The following is a 24,142-nucleotide window of genomic DNA, read 5'->3' on the forward strand; positions in this document are numbered from 1 at the left end:
TCTCAATCCATTTTGCAGATTTTCCCTAAAGGGGACTTTCAAAAATCATCATCATGCCCTATTCTGTGGCTATTAAATAATCTTCCTTAAGAAACAGCGCTTTCCATTGCTTAGAGTACACAGTTTAAATTTCTTAGCATAATGTTATTGAGGCCTGTCACTATAGACCCTATCTCTCAAAATTAAATATTCAGATTCCATGAATCTTGGTTAAGGGAAAGGTCAGTGAATGTCATCTAATCCAATTGTCCCTCTGATTTTGAAAATTACATTTTAGTCAAGCTCACTGAACAACATTCTTTCTACAATATATCTACTTTTCTAACAAATATTCTCTTAATGTATTTCCCTCCTCTATAGTTATTTAAATCAAAGAGTGTAATCTTTCTATCTTTCTATCTCATGCCTGGATTTAGCACTTTCTCCTTCTTCTGAACTTTTGGCTAAGTTTTTATCTGTATGAAAATTTTGAAATTACTCACACATTGCATTGTCAATGTCCATTGATTTCTTTTTTTTTCCCACTTCTTGTCTTTCCTACAAACATTGTTTAGTCTGGTGCCCCCCTTTCATCTTGGGGGATGGCTGCCGGGGATTGATTTATCTGGGAAAATATGTTCACCCGGCCAGGTCTATTGGAAGTGGCAGAGCATGTGCATTTTTTTTTCGCTAACGTATAATGTATTATTTGTTTCAGGGGTACAGGTCTGAGATTCACAGCGCTCACCATAGTACCTACCCTCCATTGATTTCTGATTTAAACTGCTCCCAGGATATGCTCTCTCCCCATATAAGCATTTTGTGTGTGTATAAAGAAATAGTCAATCCTCATTATTCACAAACTCCATATTTACACATTTGCTTACTCGCTAAAATTTGCAAATCAATAACTGCAACACTTTCATGGTCATTCATGGACAGGCACAGAGCAGTGAGGGTTCGAGTTGCCCATGAGGACATTCCCAGCTGAGGTCAAATAAGGTGACATTCTGCCCACTTGATTCAGCTTTTCTACTGCCAATGTGTCCTTTTTACAGGCTCTTGCGAGCCACATTTGCCGCATTTTTGTGCTCCCTGTTGGAGATTCTGCTGTTTAAAACGCCCCTCAGGTGTAGTGCCGAGGTGTTCTTGTGTTCTAAGGGTAGGAAGGCTATGGTGTCTTATGGAAAACTATGTGTTAGATAAGCTTCATTCAGGCATGAATTACAGTGCTGCAAAGGCATGAGCTCAATGTTCATGAATCTATAATATGTATTAATTCACAAATAAGGTGGCTTTAAATTGAAATACACATAAAACAAGATTCTATTCTGATGAGCTGATAAAAATGGTGTGACCCAAAGCTCACAAGAAGTACATCTGTATTTCCCCTAGGAGCAATGGTTCGGTATTCACTAATTCAGTGTATGTAGTGACTACCGCAAATAATGAGATTGACTGCCTGTGTGGGGGTGTGTGTGTTATGTGTATATGTATATATATGTGTGTGTGTATACATTAATATATGCATATATATGTGTGTGTATATAAATATAGTATATTTATGTATATAATTCAATCTTTATCCAGGGGGAAGGAGGGGGCTCTCTCTGTGGTTCTCCCACTGGCTGGGCCCCTGCTTGGAGAGCAGTTTGTGGTCTATGGCAACCCCAAGCTGAGAGCCCACTCCTGGGCTCACTGATTGCAGCCGGCTCCCCCGCTCTGATGCCTGGGAACTCTGAAGCACTCAGGCACCCCCAGTCTTCCCGTGACCCTGAGGGTCCTGAGACCACACTGTCCCATCTAGGATTCCACCCCACTTCACCACCTGACTCATGAACAAATGCTCAACACCACTCGGCATCAGGGAAATACAAATCAAAACCACAATGAGATACCACCCCACACCAGTCAGAATGGCTAAAATCAACAAGTCAGGAAACAACAGATGTTGGTGGGGATGTGGAGAAAGTAGAACCCTCCTACACTGTTGGTGAGAATGCAAGCTGGTGCAGCCATTCTGGAAAACTGTATGGAGGTTCCTCAAAAGTTAAAAATAGAGCTACTCTAAAACCCAGCAATTGCACTACTGGGTATTTACCCCAAAGATACAAATGTAGTGATCTAAAGAGGCACCTGCACCCCGATGTTTATAGCAGCAATGTCCACAATAGCCAAACTATGGAAAGAGCCTAGATGTCCATCGACAGATGAATGGATAAAGAAGATGTGGTATATATATATATATAAAACAGAATATTACTCAGTCATCAAAACAAATGGAATCTTGACATTTACAATGATATGGATGGAACTAGAGGGTATTATGCAAAGCAAAATAACTCAATCAGAGAAAGACAATTATCATATGATCTCACTCATGTGTGGAATTCAAGAAACAAAAGCAGAGGATCATAGGGGAAGGGAGGGAAAAATAAATCAAGATGAAATCAGAGAGGGAGAAAAACCATAAGAGACACTTAACCATAGGAAACAAACTGAGGGTTGCTGGAGGGGAGGGGGGTGGGGGCATGGGGTAACTGGGTGATGGACATTAAGGGGATCACATGATGTAATGAGCACTGGGTGTTACATAAGACTGTTGAATCACTGACATCTACCTCTGAAATTAATAATACACTATATGTTAATTAATTGAATTTAAATTAAAAAAATAAATCTTCATCCAGTAGTGAATATAAAAACACATATACTCTCATTTAAAGAGATGAAGAAAGAAAAGAGGAGGGGATAGGAGTGAGAATGGAAACAGTGGGTGAGAAAAGGGAGAGACGGGGGAAAAAGTTCATGCCTTCGATGTTCCTGTGCTGCCATCATGTTCCCCAAACTGGGTATCCCCCCCAGGTGGTATTTAGTATGTACAAAAATGATAACAATAACATCCACAAATTAGTGTGATTATTAATGATAATAAATGGAATTATGATGCTGATGATAAATTTACTCAACGCTCATACTGTGACAGGCTTTGAGTAAGTACAATTTTGTGGGTTATTTCCTTAATTCCTAATAATTTTGTGGAGATTCTGCAATTTTATCCTTATTACAGAAAACAAAAAAAAGAATTTGGATAAATAAAGCCCCCAAGGAGTCCACAGATAGCAAATCGTAGAAAGGAATTTAAATTGGACTCTGACCCCAGTGGTATCTCAACCACTTCCTACCCTAACTAAACTGCAATCTGTCTTCCTAAATCTAAATTGTTGGAATTTAGCCATCTGGGAAGGGGCAACGAAAAAAGCACTTGATCTGAGGATATCACAGTAGAGCTATACATCTGATCTAAAGCTCTTCTGTATTTTTTTAGGTCTGTCACCTTTCAAATAAGCTTTTCTTCTTTTCTTTTCTTCATGAATGAAGTCAGGAAGGGTTACTCATATAGAAGAATGCTTTCTGATACTGGTCCTCTCAGATGTATAAGGACAAAAAGTAGGTCAAAACACTAAATTTAGGGTTTTGGGAAAACATGAAAATTATAAAATTGATTTGGGAAGCTTTTCCTTACATTACAGAGCCAAGGTTTTGAAGTCAGATGAAAGTGAGTCCTAATGCAAGTCTTACCTTTCCTAAGTATTATATAATTGTGGCCAGTTAGGATCAGTTTTTGTATCTGTAAGGAATTACAATTATTTATAGAAGTAGCTTTAATAGAGTATCCTATTGCCTCCATTGGGACTCATTCTCAGATTGAGCTAAGAATTCCACATTGCCAAAATCTTTAAGAGTTTTATAATCACAACACTTTGGGGAATTATAATAGAAAACAGAAGAAAAACAAGGCTAAGATTTTTTTTTTAATCTGATACCATCAAAAGAGATCGAAACTCTCAATTCTAAAATGCTTTTCCCTCAAGTTAGATGGGAGGGGCATAACTGAAGAATGCTAGAAAATATTTGTCTTCAAAGAAGTTACAGGCAGCTTTGACAAGCCAAATTAAAAAAAAAAAAAATCCAGCAGCTCAACAAAACTCCTCCTGTCCCCTTCCCACGTCTTTCTCTACAAAATCTGTGACTTAAGAAGCATGTGAAAATCACTCCAAAAAGCACAGGGCACATTTGGTTCTCTAAACTAACAATAGAAAGACTTAAGGGCTTACAATGAAAAGATTTTATAGAAGTTTTAGATATTTTACTCTTCATGAATGAGCAGAAGAGAAGGTCTGACATACCCCCAAACAACCTTTGATTTATCACATTTTCTAATGACTCTGTGAGCTAACCTAATTACTCTTTCTCCAGCTAATGCATCTTAGTAGAGCACTTTCCCTGTTTGCATAATGCTGGTGGAGACCAAGGCCACTTACCCACTGTTGATGTCATCAGCCCTGAGACTTTTCCCAAGGATATCACCATCACTCATATATCCACCAACGTCAACTTCAGAAGACATGTCCAGGTCACTGCTTGCTTTCTCACTCATGTCGATTTGGGAAATATTTCCCAGTCGAGAGACAGCTGCTCGACGGAGAGGCGTTGTGTACATGAACCTCGAGGGGTCTGTGTGGATGAATCGGCTGGTACCACTGCGGGGGTAGGCAGCCCCCAGAGAGGGAGCATCTCCAGCCTGAAGTCGAGGACACGCCTGACCCAACCTCCAGGTCATGGGAGTGGGTCGGCTTGTCAAGTTGGGTATGGTCCTTCCATTAACTTCTGTTGTCACAGTGCTGTCAAATGTTGTCTCCAGGGTGCTGGCAAACAAATGAAGAAAAACCTATACTCGGATTGACTTGGGATCATAGAGCAAGAATACATGAAGACCGGAAAGGCTAGGGCTGAGTCATTTCTTAGAAGTATGTCATTTTCATGAAAGTCAAATTATGCTTTCATGATGAGATGCAAGACACCTCTGCAGATGTCAAAATGTGGGATGGGGCATTCATCTGAAGTTTGTCGTTTTGCTGTTTTGCTTTCGAAAGAAAGGCCATTGTCTCATTTTAGATAAAGCAAAATTGTGTTTCACAGTTTCAACAAACCCTTCACCTAACTCCAAAGGCTCCCCAGAACTACTCTGGAGGGTTGGGTACAATTATGTTTCAGAGTCTCTCTATACACCCCAACCCCCAGTCCTGCCCCAGGTGCATTTCAACTGTAACTTCTGCCCACTGTTGTTTGTCACGGGCATGCAAATCTACCTGGTAGTGATGCTGGTAGTTTCAGGAGCTAATTCAGTTTGAAAGGGACACTCTATGAAAGAAGAGATGGATGGGAGAAAAAAGTCCCTGGGTATGTGCTAAGAAGTCGCCAGCTGAATGTCATGTAAAACTTAAGTGAGAGAATAGTAAGGGAAAATTAATTTTTTCTTTATCCTTATAAGAGGTTAAGTGCTTGGTTGTCATTTTTTTCTTTATTGGCCCAAAGATATATAGAATTGAGGAAAAAAAAAAAAACCTGTGGCTTATCTGGGTCCCACGAAGACTGGACATAGTCTCCTCTAAATTTTGCCTCAAATCTGCTATGTTTTTAACTGTTCTCATTCTCCTTGTTTCAGGGTCTTCACCTAGAAAAGTAACATAATAATATATTTGTCAATCAAGTAATTTACTGGTCTCAGAATAATTGTATACATAGATAAGTAATATAAATTCTTCTCCTTAAAAATACAATAATAGGAAATTCCAAATGCCTACTATCTGAAAAGCATAATTCTTCTTTCTACATTCACATTCAATAAAATGTGAATAGAAACCAATATAACATTACAAGTAATAATTGATCAGGAGTGATAATAGTACAATAATACTTTGTAGATCCATGACCTTAATCATTGCAAGGAGAGAGTGATTAATTCAGAAATATACTATACAGTACTCCATATTACTGAGCTTAATTTAAAAGTCTGAAATTATTTGGGTCCTAATTAATCTCATAATTACCTATTTCTAGGTCTAATCAGAATAGTAAGATAAACTTACCTTGCAGCAATTACACATTTGGACTCTGGGGAATAAGATAGAAGCCTTTTCTTATAGAAGCAATACCTTTGTAAGTCTTCTATTAACACTGGATGGCTTTATTTTTAACTGTTTTCCACTTTCTACAGGGACTCACAGCATTCCCCTGTGACACTGAAGTTCCAGTAAAGTCTCTAGCATCTGAACCCGGCATGTGTTTAATAGACATGAAACCAGCAGCTTTGCCAGTGTGGCAAATGCTGGCCTTGCTCAACCACTACCTATCGTTTGGAGGCAGAGGTTCCATTAAACCAGTTTGATTATGGATGTGTAATACTTCCAAGCCAGTGGCCATTTGAAACTGGTCTATCTGGATACTGAGAAGAACATGGGGAGACAGTAGAGGAAGTACAAGAAATTTTAATAAGAAAGAAAGATGGAGGAGGAGGGCGCCTGGGTGGCTCAGTTGGTTAAGCGACTGCCTTCAGCTCAGGTCATGATCCTGGAGTCCTGGGATCGAGTCCTGCATCAGGCTCCCTGCTCAGCGGGGAATCTGCTTCTCCCTCTGACCCTCCCCCCCCCCATGCTCTATCTCATTCTCTCTCTCAAATAAATAAATAAAATCTTTAAAAAAAAAAAAGAAAGAAAGATGAAGGAGGAAAGGAAGGGAGGGAAGAAGGGAGGTAGGGGGAATGGATGGGTTAAGGGGGGAGAAGGTATGAGAAAGGGGAAAAGAAGAAGGCAAAGGAAGGGGATGGTGGGAAAAGAGAAGGGAATGGAAGGAAAGGAAAAACAGCAGGGGAAAGTGAAGGTAGGAAATAGCATGTATTAAACTCCTGTATGAAAATGGTCGCACAGTCAAGTCAAGATGCATCCCTACAGTCTGTTTCTAGAATATCAGTAGATATTTAACGTGTTCATTCTCTTCCACAGAATTCATGCCAGATTAAAAAAATATATACAGCAAATATATACCCACTTAACATGTATAATATAATCATAGAGTTGGTAGGGATTTCAAAGAATGTCTCGCCTTACCTCTCAGCCAGTGAGGAAACTCATCTATGCCTCACTTGGGAGACAGCCATGTGCCTCTGCCTGAAACCTCTAAGGTTGGAGATGCATCCTCTCCAGGAAGGCATGACTCCTTCTACCAGTGGACAGGTCTAGTTGTGAAAACATTTCTGAGGATGAATCATTTGCTTCCCTTTCATTTCCATCCAGTGGTCCTAGGAGCTGTGGAAGGTAACTGAACAACTCTATACTACCTTCACCACGACCCCCAGAGACTGAAAGACACCAACTGCCCATTCCTCTATTTTCTTCTTCAGCCACACATCACCACATTGTTCATTCTTCCTCATCCTGGACGGTTGCCAAAACAACCACCATTCTGCTGCTGGTCTGTAAATCTCTACTTTTTAACTGACAAAATATTTGAATGATTAAAATATGCTTAACAGTAGCATTACTACTTCAAACTTAGAAAGTATTAAAAAAGTCCTTAATATATTGTCAAGATAGAAAAATAGGTGTTGTACCCTCATGCACATGGCATAAACTTTTCCTACACTAATTCAAGGCATGCAATCCTTAACCTTATAAATTAACATCACTTTAAAATTCAGAACTGTTAATAACCCTTGAGATTCTAATCATAATCTCTCCAGAACGTCTTCTCATCCTTCTCATAAATAGAGCGTATTTGAGAAATGGCTAGGAAGAAGTCTACTTTTTACTTCCAAGTAATCTGGTAAAAGCCTGAAGATAAAGAAGGAGTATGTAAGGAAAATCTTAAAGGGCAGATGCAGCCGAAGGAAAAGCAGAGGTAATTGGAGAGATTTCACTCCAAGTGGCCAAAAGAAATAGTGAAGAATGAGACAAAATTGGAGAAGCCAATATCAGAATATAAGATTTCATACAGTAACAAGCCTAAGTTTCTAAGTGATGGTAAGAATTGACAAGTCTTGAGGGAAGTATTGAGACGACCTTTACTAGAGGGAAGAGGGAATATAGTTATTGACCTTACACAAGGTCAAAGAATATACCATTATATGTCCCCTGTCCCTGGCTCCCTTCCCTCTGTGAGAACTCTTACACTGTAATCAAGTTGCATCTCAACCACTTAACTGCCATAATATTAATAGCATTGATATTTGAATTATTTTCAACACTTTCTTAATATAAATTATAAGAACACTGTATTTTCAGAAATTCCATTTCACTAAATTTTTTTTCACATCTTTATCTTTTAAATATCCTTCTTCTGGGGTTCCTGGGTGACTCAGGTGGTTAAGCATCTGAGTTTCGGCTCAGGTCGTGATCTCATAGGTTGTGGGATCGGGCCCCACACAGAGCCTAGAGCCCAAGTCAGGCTCCCAGTCAGCACTGAGTCTGCTTGAAGATTCTCTCCCCCTGCCCCTGCCCCTCCCCACCCCTATGCGCACTCTCTCTCAAATACATAAATATATCTAAATAAATAAATAAATAAATAAATAAATAAATAAATAAATAAATATCCTTCTTCCAATCCAACAGGCATCTTAGATCCTTGGTTTTTCCAACTGCATCCGTTTTTGTTCTCTCATATTTCAGAACCACAATCTCCTTTCCTCCTTTGGTTTATTCACTCATATGGCACTGCGCTGTTCATGACAATCAAACAGATCTTTTCCTCCCAGTCCTTATTGAGCAAAACATAATTGCTGTCTCATTCATGTTATGGAAGATAACAACCAAGTCAAAATTTATTGCAGTGAATGTTTTCAATGACCCACAAAAGTCAAAATACCATTAAATACACTTACAAACCCCTTTAGGATTACACAAATCTGAAACATCCTAAAAATTTATATCCAAATGATATCTAGAAGATTGGGGGAGGGAAGGGAGTCTCAACGGAAAAGGCCAAATGTAAAAGCACAAGTAAAATGACATATTTAGTAACACAAAAGTTAGTAACATAAAAAAATACATATGATAAATTCATTTAGTCACAAAAGTGTTGTATCTCCTCTCACTTCCCTAATCTCAAAGCCACTGAGGCTCAGTTGAGACCGGCTCTTTGCCCCACTTAAAGAGGACATTTTATAAGCAATGAGAAAGCAGTTTGCAACCATGTTAAAAATTCAAAGTGAATTCTAGAATATACCATTTTGGAAAATGTGTGCAAGCCCTTACCATCCTGTCTGACACTCAGGAGGTTTCCTTCAGGAAAAATAATGGCTTCTACATTTTTGCTTAGGGGTATATGGGCCACTTAATCTGTGTGGTCCTGCTCTTACTTTTTAGGCTTTAAATACATACATTGTAATTAACACTGCCAGCACTGTCATCTTTTAATAGGAAGTCAAATTATGTATGAATGAACCTGATTCACAGGGAATCATGTCCTCTACACCACCTATTTTGCAAATATTATTTAGAGTCCAGCTGCCTGATTTATTTTGAGAACCCTAATTTTACAGATGACCCCAACACTGATTTGGATGGAAATTTTTCAAATCCTCTTAAGTCAGATACTTTGGGCAGAAAATAGCCAAAACATGGCCAATTACCTTTTAAATATTCTCCTATATAGTTATAGCACAGACCCTAGTCTGATCTATTAGGATGCTTAAGATTAAGGAGTTGAACTCAAGGAACTCTGCCTAAAAATTAACTTGGAAGAGGCCATTTTGAGTCGGAAACAGAACCTAGTCAAGCACGTGGCAGAAATCCTGAAATTCCTGTGTGCTCTGGGCTTGGATATATTTACCAACTTAACGTGCAACATTATTTAAGAAACTGCATTGAAGTGCTTCATTATCCTGATATGATTATTCATGTCACAACTATTTGAAGAAATTATTCCTTACTTTCTCACTTGCATTTTTGAATATTGGCATAAGTTGGAGTGGGGGAAGCCTTAAAAAGAATAATCCCATAAATATAATAAGCAGATGCTCAGTTTAAAAACCATGGAAAATACAGACTTTTACTGAGAGATTACCCTCTGACAGCAATGCTCCAAGTTATTTATGCACAAAAAGGCATATGTCATCAACACACCCACATACAGCATGGTATAATTTAACAGAGCAACCATCGGATATTGCCCGGGGACTGCTCTCTGTTCATATCTTTGAGAATACTTATATATAAGGTACTTAGAACAAGATAAATGCTACTACTTTAAAGGCAAAAGATGAATATCATTTGATTCTGCAGTTTCAGAGGATCAAAAAAATAAAAAGATCCTTAAGGAGTAAGACTCCCTCTCATGCTTTTGTACTGCATAGAAGTCTTTCATGAGAAACAGTTCATCACAGAAATCATACAATGGTGAAGAAGTAAATCTTCTATGTCTGAGCACCTGGTGTATTCAGATTCAGATTCAGAAATCACTATTCCCACACTGTGGAAACATGACTCTTTTAAAGCCAAACTGACATGAAAAATTGAGCAATATTTGCCTCTGCTGTCTCTCTAAGCTTTCTTCTTCTAAAGCTGGTTCACTAAGATTCCAGAAAGCCTCATCAAGCATCTGGTAAGAGGAGGGCTTACACAGAGAATAAAAACACATCTGCATTTAGCATCAGTTGTATGAACCAGAAACAAAGAGATCACTGGTCAGGTTTAATTCTTTCCAATATGGGGAGTCTTACAGGAAGTTTTCTTGTAAACATACATCTAAGCAACATATGATGTGGTCAATGGTTTAAAACTTAAGGATTTTTGAAGAAGGGACTGTGTGATGTAAATGCACTTTGGCAGAACACTCAATGAAACATAACAACTAAAATGGACACAGTTTGGCTATTTAGGCAGGCCCCAAAGTTGAAACTGAAACAAAATAGAATTACTTCAGATATCTTCATATCTTGTTAAAGATTATGTCAGAAGTTATCCCTGAGACTTATGTCATCAAAAAGGCCTACTTTGTAAAGTATAAAAATAGTTCACAGTCATCGACACAGTAGTTTAAATAGTTACAATGTACACACTCAGGATAATTTTTTGCCAAACACCAGAAAAAAAAAAAAAAAAAAAAAGCAATGTGTGAGTAAAGCCGTCAAAAGATGCCTCTGCATTTCTGGAAATGTTACTAGCATGCATGGTGTTTGTCACTGATGTACAAATGAGGGCCATCTATTTGGATACCACTGAGGCAGCAGAAGAAACTGACTATACAAAAAATTTACCCAAGAGGCCCTTCATTGTTCATTCCAAGGAGGTCACCTTGAGGGAAATTCAATAAATAGGTCCCGTTAATTACTAAGTAACAAACATGTTTGCAATCTTAAAACGTTAACACTCCTTTACGGATGTCTAGAATGTCCTGGATACCAGGCCAATAATGCCTAGGGCAGATTACTGCTATTTATTTTCTCCACGTAGACTTTACGACTGGTTCTCAAAGTTCAGCTTTACAAAGAAAATAATGGCAACAAGTAATTAAAAAAAATTTTTTTGAGTCACTGGAGTTTTAAAAATCCAGTTGGGAGAATGGAAGCTATTTAGCTAATGCAAATGGACAGCTTCTTAAAATCCCATCCTCCTTTTGGGAACAAATCCGACTTACCTAACAAGTCAGTGTAAAGTGCCTGTTCCAGGTCTCCCAGCATTGTGAGGATCACATCCTCATCCAGATGAGCTGTGCCTTCCCGCAGGCAGCTTTCTCCCTCCTCCTCAGCCCAGCTCCTGCTGATGCTGCTTTGCCTGGAGGACACGTTTTCATCTTCGGACCTGCTCTCTTCATCACTCTCGCCTTCCAAGCCTTTTCTGGAAGACCAGTCCTCTAAGCCCTCACTGCCTGACTGGCTGGGAGGCAGGAGGTTCCAGGCGCCCGGGCCACCGGGGTGGTACAGGGACTGCACGGAGCGCGAGAGAAATCGGGACAGCGAACGCCTCTCTGCATAGTCCGATTCTCTCTGGCTGGCCTTTGCAGCATTTCCAAACCAGTTGGAAATGCGCACAGTGGGTCTCCTCTCCCCCTCGCCGGTGAGGGAAAGATTGGTCAGAGACTTTTGTTTCTGAAGGCAGGCTCCCTTTCTCCTTACTTCTTTGCTCCGAAACACAGAGAGTTCAGCCGGTCGCTGCATGGCTCTTGCAGGGGCTTCTTCTTTTCAACTGGACTTCATATTGTCTTTTTACAAAGACAGAGCAACGGGCCCTTTTGGTTTTAATTAACACATGCACTTCACTAAAAGCCCCAACAGGCGCCAACATTCACGTAAGACTCTAGAGCGACGGTATGATTGATTAATCAGTTGCCCACAGTTGAGCTTGCCACATTCTCTCTCTAATCAGCAGTACTTACAAGTATTTTGCTTGAGTATATCTGAAGCAGAAAAGAGTTCACCAAAGACACTGCTCCAGCTGAAAGTAGCACGGGAAGCCAACTACGTTTTCCAGTCTTCATCCAATCACATGTCTCAGCAGGATGATGGGTCCACATCTCCCTCTATCACTTCTGTGTTCCCAAATGCGAGGTAGTGAGGCACCAGTGATCTCTCTCATGGCTTTCTTTCTTTCTTTCTTTCTCTCTTTCTTTTTTTTTTTTTTTTTTTTTCCCTACCTCTCACCAGCCCTTCACTGATCTAGGTCTGCAGCCCTTGACTCGAGATGAGCTGACACGGTGCAGCACATACAGCCTCTGCATCGGAGCCCCCTAAGAGCAGAAATTAAGCACTGAAGCCTGGGGCTGCACGAGCGGCTGGTGTTTTAGTATTCCTCCTGCATTCTCAGATCTATGGCCCTTCCTTGTTGCTGCAGTGGATGCTGCTGGCTGCCATGGCAGCAAACATCCTGCTAAATTAAAACAGAAGCGCCGAAGCGGCTGTCCAGCCTAGAATGCCACAGGTTTCAAAGCCAAGCCTGAAGGAGATGCTACACTATTAACCCTATGCACATTTAAATCACTCCTGGCTACCCAGCCCCAGACACGGACACACACACACACACACACACACACTCACACGTTCTCCGACTCAGAGAATGACGGACTAATTCTCAATAGCGGCAGGCAGTTGAAGCAGGCAAATCTGCCTTCTGAATGTTGGGATTTGTGCTGTAAAAGCACAAATCAAATTCAAGAGTGTAAAGGACCTGGAAAACGTAGCATGACACTCTCCACTGGCTGGCAGATAATGCTTTAAAGGGAAAGACTTCACCTCATCTTTCAAAGGCTTGTTATTCTGAAGCTATTTAGTAAAATCCTAACATGACAATAAAAATCAAGACTTCTTCCTATAAAAGTTAGCAAAGAAAATAAGAGGATTTTCCCCAATATTTGCACTCAAAGCATATAACTAAAAGTTGATGGCCAAGTATGGAGAAAATAATGATGTGACAAAAAATATAAAAGGCACATTATGTTTTTTGATACTGAGCATTTCTTCTGGTCTAGTCCATAAACCTATTACAGCAACAACAGCTCTTTGTTTTTTAATATTTTAATAAAAACAGAAAATGTATTGTATTTATCTTGTACTGGTTGTGTATATTCACCAGCACCCCGAAATTCTAATTTTAGGAAAACTTTTTTTTTTTTAAGATTTTATTTATTTATTTGACACAGAGAGACACAGCGAGAGAGGGAACACAAGCAGGGGGAGAGGGAGAAGCAGGCTTCCCGCTGAGCAGGGAGCCAGATGCAGGGCTCCATCCCAAGGACCCTGGGACCATGACCTGAGCTGAAGGCACATGCTTAATGACTGACCCACCCGGGTGCCTAGGAAAACTTTTAAAATACTTATTAGGTCTAGTAGGGACCATGTGTACCATTTAGAGCTAAGTATTAAAAAAATTTGTTTGAGGTATTCTGTCCATAAACATTCCATATGAAAAGGAGCAAAGTGGAGAAATACATAGAAATATTTGTGCCATTCCAACTGATGAGTCCCTATCATTTTCTGAACTAATATGATCAAATTACCTCTGAGTTTTCACTTCATATTGCCTACCTCAACTAGGGGAAATGCTCAATTTCTTAACTATATAATTAGCATTATAATATACACTGTCTATACCTTTACATATGATAATAACCTACTTTGCAAAGCTAATTAATTCTTATGCCCAGCCTTAAGGCAGATCATACCTAGATCTGTTTCACACACACATATATAAGGGAATTAAATGAAAAGCAATTTTTTACAATTATTTGTAGAAAAGAAACTGCAATTAAGCAAACAAATAAACCTGTGAATGTGAGTACTGATTCTCAATTCTTGGGTCTTTAAAAATAAATTTCTTATATAAAATGTGCTTAAATGAGGGTACAAATGTCAAATCAAAGAAAGTGATGATTATCCTTATAAAAACATCATTTTACAAAGTATTTTTTAAAAGATCAAAATGCCACTCCCCTCTGGATTCCTAAGCAATACATTTCTTTTTCTTTATTTGGAATTATTGTGACCCCGTGAATCACCAGGTTATGAGACTATAGTAAATTTACTGACGCTGTAAAACTTTAATTTGTCTGACATGTATTACACCAAAGTACATATGTAGTGTACTCCTGAGTCTCACAGATTCACAAAAAAGGGAATTCTTATGCTTTAGACATCAAAATAAGTGAAAGCAATGATCATGCCCTCTTCTTATACAAAGGAGCTTGTGAACCAATCAGCTTAAACCAGTGGTTAAACTTTAATGTTCAGAACTCTGGGAGGATTCATTAAGTTATAGCTTGCTGGGCCCCAGCCCCATCCCTACTCATTTAGGAGGTCTGAAAGGGGCTTGAGACTTCACATTGCTAACATATTTCAGTGATGTAGACACTGCTGGTTCTGGATACTGATAACTACTAGGCTGAGACTAGTGTTTTTCAACTGTGTTGAGGATGTTCAACTGGGTTAGGGGACATTCAGCAACATCAGGAAACATTTTCAGTTGTCACAGCTGGGGAGTGTGGTGCTTCTGACACCTAGTAGGTAGAGGTCAATGATGTTGATATACCCTCTACAGTGACAGGACAGGCCCCACAACAAAGAATTATGCAGACTACAATGTCAGTAGGGCCAAGGTGGAGAAATTCTGGCTTGGACTAAGTTATGTTGAATCTACAAATGTTTTAGAAATTCTAGTGGCTTACAAAACCAAAGATGCACTTTTGCTCACATTAATGTCCACTCTGTTGGCTGCAGCTCTGATCCAGGTACCCCTTACACTAAGACCCATACTAAAAGAGCAATACCAGTCTTCAGACATGTTGATATTATGACAGAGGGACAAGCAATGAGAGATCCAAGCACTGACTCTTAAAGCTTCTGCTCAGGAATGGCCCATGTCATTTTTCCACTCACATTTCATTGGTCAATTTAAATCACATGGTCCATTCTGATTCAGTAGATCAGGAAATATAATCCTCGAGTAGGGGTGGACCCAGGAAGGGGCTAATAAGGAAGAACTGGTTATTTTGAAGAAATAACCCTAACAGAAAACATCACAAGGGTATTTTTGTTTCTTTCTTTATCTAAACATATTGTTGTCAGCTCGAAGCTACAATAGTTTTTCCCCTGGAACTATATCAGTATATCAGTTTACCCTGAACGACAGTGGGGAACCCATTTATTGCCTCTCTAGAGGCAGCCATACCTGCTTGCTTTGGATGTGCATTCATTTACAGGTATAATTATACTTATTTGTATTCACCCATATAAATGTATGTTATACAAGGTGAAGAAAGAAGCTTCAGTGCATAGGAGATGAATATACATAATCAATACTAAAAATGAGAATCACTCTAATTTTGCCAAGACTTAACATAAAGCATAGCTGCTACAATGTTCTAAAAAGGAATACTTTTCAGCTTTTTAGTAAACATAATTATAAAGTGGCTATTTAAGTAAGATATTGAAACTGATTTAAATTACCTGAGCTTGATTTTCTTAATCTTTCTAAACACTCAAGAAAAAGGCAACTTAAGTGATCATTTACAAGTCTTAAATACCATATATTGACCATTATTCAAGACAAAGTCTGGTAAGTCAGAAAAGAAAACACATGTAACCATTAGCTTATCCTTCCGCTTAATCTAAATTCTCACTTCTAAAATGATTCCCCAAATTCATTCAATTATGTTATTACTTTTTTACAAACGGCATGACAGCTTTGCTAATACTAAGTCATTCTGGCACTTTCAATGTTTTTCAGTTGAGTATAAATTCTAGATAAAGGTTAAAAAGTGCATTAAACAGTTGTTGTACATGTTGGTAAAAAGCCTTATGCACAAAAAAGGGCAAGTGTGAACCTATGTAAAAACAAACAAACAAAAAACAAAAAAATTATCCTAAAAACTTTCCTGAATGATTCCAGTGGACTAAAAAATAAAGCTCACTTTACATTTGGCAAGATTTCTTGGTACTTGATGAAAGGGATGGTCTCTGAGGTCAAATTCTTTCTGTCAATGAATATAAGAATGAAACCCAAGCCAAAGCAGTAAAATCTGAACCGTCGCTTTGGCCGGACTTATAGTATCGAGGTTGTGGCATGAATCTTAAAGGATAGGCAAGAAGCTCACTCACCCATTGCCACAAATTATTTAATATATTCTATCTGACTGTAATAATTAATGGAAGCCCTATTATTAGATTGGATAAATATCACTAACTCCCCCCCAACCAAGAAAATGCCAAATAATAGGAAACTTGAATGATACACACAAAGACTTCAGAGGGATAGAAGGTCACCAAATTGAAAGTCTTGAGTTTTCTCCAGTATGCCATTTTATTGTCATTCATTTCTGATATATTCCTTCACACCATAATTTAACTACATTTTAACTTCCATTACCATTTAATCACAAAGACAATGTTTTTTATAACTTCATGTGAATTACTATGTAGATGAAAGTGTAAAGAGCTAAGCTTCCTGGCTACCTTCATGAATCTCCCTAACAAACCTGCTTTTCAGTGTGAACCATTCAAGTTTACTCCTTAACAGTACCACAAATCTTTACATGTCACTCATCTTGCAGGTCATGCAATAGGGATGCTTTTCACACTGTTTAAGCATAAAAAGGGATTTTCCCTGGAAAACAAAACAGAAGAATGCAGGGAAGTGTGGGGGGGAGATAATTTTAGGCATGGCTTGTTCACAGGGGCTCAGACATTTCCCACAATGACCTTGAGCTCATTCTCTCCTGCTCTCGGTTCTGTTTTCTTGGTGTTTGTTTCACTTAAGGGTGAAGGTAACTGCCAGCAACTCCAAACTTCTTTTGATTAGCTTCAGGTCTAGTGGAAAAACCACGTCTCTCCACTAATAGTCTTAGGAAAAGTTCTGAGATTTATTCTCATTGGTTCTAACTAAACTGAATTGGGTCACATGTCCATTCCTGAGAGAGTCACTGTGGTCAAGGGAAAACGTTGTACTGATTTGATCTGCTTGGGTCAATTTCACTTGAACCACATAAGCAGCAATCGATAGGGCAATGGTTCCCCCCCCCCAAAAAAAAACAAAAAACTTAAGGTGCTATTACTATTAGCAGATGGTTGCAAGGGATGCTGGTCAGGCAAAGGTATACCAGGACATCAAGGTATATTTACTATGAAGCCACTGGTTCTTAAGATATAGAGCTTCCAACTAGCTAAGCTCTTTCCTAAAACACTACATGTAATTTTATATTTCTATTTTTCTATTATTTTCAGGCTCCCTCAAATAGCATAGGCTTCAAAATTCTCAAAACCTGGACCTTATCCTGCCAAGTCTAAATCCATCAGAGTTCTATATCATTAGGGCTACTTCTCTTGGAGAGCATGACAGAATTATTCCCCAGGGAGGCTCCTGCACCAACCGTAAACAGCAAGAGTTCAACAATAACAATAGCACTGAAATTTCTGGTTATAAAAAATCCAGTGAGCTGCCAAGACTCCAGTGAACTTAAGAAAAGTTGCCAGTTTTACAATAAAAAACAAATGAAACTAATAAGATAAGTAGAATTTTTTTTTTCAAATTGTTTTCACTGAAGTTGTTTCTTCCTGGAATATTATTTTAAGCCCTATCTAACTCTTTACAGCTAACTTAGTTGTTCCCAGGCAACTAGTAATTTAATTATTTGTGATGTTAACGTTTCTATCTTACTCTTCCATAGCAGGACTCATGTCTTAGTCGTGTTTCCTTTCCCAATCCTTGCAATGTCTGGCATGGATAAGGTACCAGGTCAAGATTACTGAAAAATATGTGTAGATGAATAAAACTATCTCACAACAGTCCTGTGAGTTTATTAGGCATCATAGTCATCTCACAAAGAAAGGAAATCAAAGAACAATTCAGCTAAATAATGGTAGTAGAGAGGCCAGAAGTATGTTTTTCTACTTCCTAGAACATTTCACTTCCCCTATTTCATATTGTCTTTGAGGGAACATTCTGTGAGCTCAGCAATAATTTCAAGGGCTTTTGTGGTCTGTGGTTTATCTAACAGCCAGAATATAGTAGCAACAACAGAAAATCAGGAGGAGGAGAAAAGAAGGAAAGGAAGGGGTCAAGAGAAGTTCTGTTTTTGCTTTTTTCAAAAATTGAAACTGGAGAGATGTAGCAATCCTGAAGACTACAGAGAGTGAGTTGGAACAGAGGGGGATATTAAGGAGGTAGAAGAGAAATTTATCTGAGGAAAGGTGGAAAGAATGGGTGTAAATATTGTATGCAGGTAGATGTGGTAGCAGGGGTGTATGAAGTTCTTTCTTCTCTGCTTTAATTTTTTTCAGTGAAATCAACATCAAGGTCATCAGTTAAGGGAGAGGATAGAAGAGCTGATATGGTAAGTTTGAGAAGAAAAGGTATAAAATTGTCATCTAAGAACTTGAGAGTGAATGGGCTGGAGAAATACATAATGATTGCTAGGCAGCACTAAATATTCATTACATGTTGGGGGCCATAAATATAAAGTGAATCACACCACCATAGGATGTGTTTTTCTCCAGGTTCCTTCACTGCTGGTATGGAACAGGTGGAGCGTTGGATGTAACCAGGCCTGTGATTTTATCAAATGAAATGAGAGGGGAGCAAGAGTAAAGGGTATAAGCAAAGGTCCAACTGCATTCAGTAACCACAGGAATTCAGCAGGTTGTGGGGGTCGGGGGGATGGAGAAAGAATATGCAGAGTTTGGCAAGGGTCAGTAAAAGGCTGTGGGATCAATATTTAGATCCCATTTAAATGGGATTTAAAAATGGGATCCATATTTAAATCAGAATTTAGAAATCGTAGTAGAACCACTGGTAGAGTTGGAACAAAAAAAAAGAGCACTGATAAGCCAGGATGGAATCAGCAAGATTGGGGTGCCTGGAAGTGAGTCTATCGAGAAGCTGCAGAGTCTGACGATGCCCAGATTGAGGGTAGGACCATAAGCCTAAGTAGCTCAGGAGGGATTAGAAGACAAGATCATTGGAAGAAAGGCCAGGGTATGCTAATCATTCTCTCATCACTGGTCTACCTGTATACTCTCATCTAGATTCTTCCAATTACAGTACTCAATTTATAGCTTACTAATCATAAATGAATATCATCTTTCTTCCAGGAAATCTCAAGTTTGCATTAGAGAAATTTTTACTATTTTTTATTATCACTTTAAACAAATAACAGAAATGACACAATCAGGTAAGACTTATTTCACCATTTATTTGCTGTTTTCTTTCTTTAATTATATTCCTATCTAAATCACAGATTCAAATCTATGATTCTATGTAAATAATTAATAAGAATGCAAAATAATATTGTTCCTCCTAATAAATCCATTAAATTATTTTATTGTGTTAAAGTCTAGTTTATATTTCACTTCCAAATGTTAGATTTAAAAACATCAGAACATTAAATGGAAATATTAACTGAAAATATGAAGAAATGATCAAATGGTGGACAGAAAAAGAACCCAGAGGAAAAAAATCAATTATGGATTATATATTTAATCAGAGACACTCAGTGATACATGAATTTCAAAGAAACAATGTTCCTTTGTGAGATTCCCATAAAAATTAGAATTCAAACTGTTCCAAACGCATTTTGTCCTAAATAATTGAGCTCTAGTATTTCACAGGCATATTGATACATAATTGAAGACATTCATGAATAAAGGAATGTATGAAGTATATGAATCTTCATGCCACACCAAGTTTTAAAAATATCCAGTCCCCGTACAGATATACAACATCATTCCGATTATGAGACTGTCTGGAGCTATGGGAAAGGAAAAACTTCCCCAACTACTTCCCCTGAATCTGCAAATACCATCCCGATAGCTATGTGTTGGCATTACCTTTTCTATCTTTACCCAGCACTGGCCCATTGTCATCTTCACACAAAACTTCTGATGCCTGATGATGCCACCGATAATTCTAAAAGGACCCCTCGTGATGCTGTGCTGTCAGTGTGGTCAATATCTACTGGTGGATATTGCAGTCATGGCTGATGCCTGCCTAAGGGTTCAAGCGTGCCAAAGTGGAGAAGCTCTTTAAGCCCCACATTTGTGATATGGTTATTTTCATGAGCTTCAGGAAAATACTCTGGATCTTTGGAGTACAATAGCAATTTTTTAAAATTAAATAGTTCTTTTAGTTTTTTTCTTCAGAATATACAAGGGCTGACCAGAAACGTATTGGAATAACAGACGTACTTCTACTTCTATGAATTCTTACACTTAGGTTAAATGTTCTTAAGCTCTTTGTCCCCTTAGGAGCATATATTTTGCTAAGAGCTTTCTTAGTTGCTCATAAATACAGACCTATATAATAGAATTACACAAAAGGCCTTCCATATATACCTACATTTATCTGGGTCCTAGAAAAAAAAAAAACAACATTGGACTAACACAGAGAAGTCTGTTTTATATACTTAAAACTCTGACAAATTGTGTCTGGGATATATATTTTTTTTCTTAAATTATCTATATGTAATGAGATATTTCCATAATTAGATTTTTTTCCTAAATACACATTTGGAACCATCATGTAGGAATGTTCTAAGTAGTACTGAATTGAAAAGAGAGAGGGTTGGATTAGGCATGGGACATCTGCATTGACATCTGATCCTTAACGTTTTTTTCAATCTCCAAATACATTCAAAGGCTGTCTTATTAACAATAGAAAGTTTTCTACTCTGATTATATTGTACTTGACTGAGGGCAATAATGACTTAAAGATCTCAACCTCTAAAAGCACTACCATTCTTTACAAAACACTTCACAGAACAACAAAGAGATCACCCTGAGCAAAGTAGCCAAATATCTAAGAATCTCTGAAGCATGAGATGTACACAGTCCATTTACGCTTAAGAAAAAAGAGTATAGCACAAATATGACTTAATAAAAAGACACGGAGAGATTGCAAAAATTCTGAGGTTTGACCTACCCATCAATCAGGTCACTTACCAGATATCTCCTCTAGGCACTGTTTAGCAGTTTTATTATATGATAAATCCATCTTAGTAGGACTGGTACAGGAGTCAGCAGATGGTAAAGAGGTGCCTTCATTTTCTGAATGTGATCTGAAATTAACCAAAAAGACAGAAACAAATAGCAATTGTTGTCACCAGTGACAAAGTTCTCTAGTACAAGCAGAAATCAACATGTTAAAAGTTTTCTATTAAGGTAAGTAAGCATTTCCTTATGACAGAGACCAAAACTATCTGTAAGAGAAGTCCTTACTTTTCATATACAACCCAAGTAGAAGTGACATATTAAATTAGATTTCTTAGACTTTTCTAAATTTGAGAGCTTGTAATTACCAATAGCTGCATTTTGTAGGAAGCAGAAGACTTGAAAAGATCTAACTTTTTTTCTGCTGTTTTAGGCAAAGTCTGGCTAAGTTGTGTTCTTGTGAGAATAACTAATAAAAGTACTGAAAGCACCCCTACAGTTATTTTTTCCATGAAAATTCTAGAAAATACATCCTAAAATTGGAAATACAAGTAAAAATAAATTCCAGAAAAAATAAAGTCAATCAAAAACAAATTCTCATTATTAAAATTTCATCTACTTTATGTTTTATATGTTTATGTGTGTGTATGTGCATTGATATGTATTTGTGTGTGTGATTAACATGTAGAGTAGGTCTAACCAAATGAAAAGCACAAAACAGATGGACTGCATATATTTTGATATTCTCATCTTACTTCATGCATTGCTTCTTCCTCTTATGCACAGGCAAATGTTTTGAGAGGCATGATCTTTCTTGATGCAGCTTCAAAATCTACATATATTTGATCCAAATCACCACATCTTAAAAAAATCTACAGCATGAACGACTAAGACACAGATGGAGGCAAAGCAATATAGCATTGTATGCTAGACTGTGTCCTTTGGAGATTTCGCATCTGCTTGGAGTCCCATTTGTATGACTGGGTTTGGACCACGGCAAGAGGTCACTAAATATTTCTACTTTTAAAGACATCTATAGAGAATATTTATATGTGAAAGAAAAATTCAGTATTTTTTTTCTGAATCAATTTTTGATTAATATGTTACTTTTATTCTAAATCCCGGTGTTGTTCGAGAGAAAATAAAGTATAATCACTGACACCAAAAATATTTTATATTGATCTGACAGATATAGAAACTCTGAGCCCATTAGGGTTTTAAGAAATCATGGAAAACTTTATGCTATATGTATGGATGTATGTGTATATACAGGAATTGATATAGAAAAGAAAGAGCTATGTAAGAATTAATACAAATGGTTTCTGTTGATTTCTGGCAGACTGTCCTTATTTTATTCTAACTTGGAACTAAATATAAAAAGCATGGCAAAATTAAGAAAGAGGATATACTATCCAAGTGACAAGACATACCCTAAAGGCCAGTAAAGACCTCAATGTTGTTAAAATCAACACATTTTAGTCTTCACCTTCCTTGATGTTTTGGTAGCATTTAGGGCAGAAGACCATTATCCTTTTCATGAAATTGTCCTACCCTGGCTTCTATGACAAAAATTTTCCAGTTTGTTCCCCATTCTCTGTGGATGCTACTTTTCCCTCTTTGTTCTCTTTTACACAATCATTAAATGTTGTGGTTCTGGGTAGTCAAAAGAAGAAGACACAGAGGGCAAAATTGTGGGTTTCTCAAAGCAATATCCTAAGCTTCGTCCAGTTTTCACTGCAGTCTCTTTAGATGATCTGAAACATATTCATTGTATTAATGATTACCTAGCCACACATGAATCCCAAATTCAAACTCTAACCAAGCATTTTCCTTTGAATTCCAGATGTGAATCATAACCATTTAATTGACATCACCACTCAGGTTGTTACAAAGATATCTCAAACCCACCATGTACAGAATTAAACTTGTGATCTTTTCTCAATAAGCCTGTTCCTCGTTTGTGGTGTCCTGGGTGAAACCTTTAGGGAACCTATGAGGCTTTGCATGGTCTGATCTCCGTCTTCTTCTCCAGGATCATCTTGCACAGGACTCCTCTTATCTCTCTCCCCTGTGGTCACAAGAGTCTTCTACCCATTTCTCAGAGCTCCCTGCCTTAACAGGGCCTTTACACTCCATTATTTTCCTTCCCTCTTCATCCAATTAAGTCTCTCCCTTGAAGTCTCAGTTCAAGTAACTCTTCAAGAACCATCCCTAATTTTCAGGTAAAGTCCCAAATTATAAGTCCTTATTGCTCTCTGTATATATATCTTGACAGCACTTCATAATCTTATAATGCAAAATCTGTATAATTATTTGATCAATGCTTATCCCCCAAACTAGACTCCATTGTCCAGGTTTAAGGTCACCATTGTACCCCAATGCCTAGCCCTGGTCTCACAATATGTTGCACTCAGCAAATACCTGATAAATAAAAAATCTTACTATTAGTGATGATAAAATAGCATTATTGGAGTACAGCATATGGAAGCATGGTATAATGGTGCATGCACTGGGTTTCAGTGTAAAACTTGGCTCTCTAACTAACTAGTTCTCAACCGATGTGACCTTGCTAAGTTACTTAGCCTCCCTGAACCTCAATTTGCTCATGTATGAAAGCAAAGAAAAATATGTGCCTTGCAAAATAATTGTGAACTCAAGTGTTATTATTACTAAAGGTCTGGAAAGGCATTCTCTTGAGGCATGTAGGATTCTGGTCAACATTAAAATGTAGGGAATATATCTGGCTCTCTTTGTAGCCCATTTCTTTTCTTCTCTGGCTCCCAGGTTCTCCTATAGCCCTGTCTATTGACAGCCCCTCACTACTCACTGCTGAAGCCCATGACAGTTGGTTCTTTTACTTGGGCTCACTTCTTGCTGGCCACTGTACTTCCCTGACCTGCTCCTTAGACAGCTGTC

General features: G+C 38.1%; 1 protein-coding gene across 7 annotated transcripts in view; it reads right to left on the bottom strand.

Moving 5' to 3' along the window:
• Window positions 1-24,142, bottom strand: part of NAV3 (neuron navigator 3) — an 803,480-nt gene that overhangs the window by 153,479 nt on the left and 625,859 nt on the right. For all 7 annotated transcript variants that reach the window (XM_064590847.1, XM_054506909.2, XM_054506908.2 and 4 more), the window contains 3 exons: window positions 21,239-21,354; window positions 5,389-5,497; window positions 4,305-4,688 (listed from right to left, as the gene is read on the bottom strand). In XM_064590847.1, the coding sequence (XP_064446917.1) occupies window positions 4,305-4,688; window positions 5,389-5,497; window positions 21,239-21,354 (609 nt within the window). The remainder of the gene's footprint in view (window positions 1-4,304; window positions 4,689-5,388; window positions 5,498-21,238; window positions 21,355-24,142) is intronic.

Source organism: Mirounga angustirostris, unplaced genomic scaffold (genome assembly GCF_029215605.1).
Source record: "Mirounga angustirostris isolate CCGP_5_RB_7025 unplaced genomic scaffold, mMirAng1.0.hap1 SCAF_5, whole genome shotgun sequence".
Taxonomy (NCBI): domain Eukaryota; kingdom Metazoa; phylum Chordata; class Mammalia; order Carnivora; family Phocidae; genus Mirounga; species Mirounga angustirostris.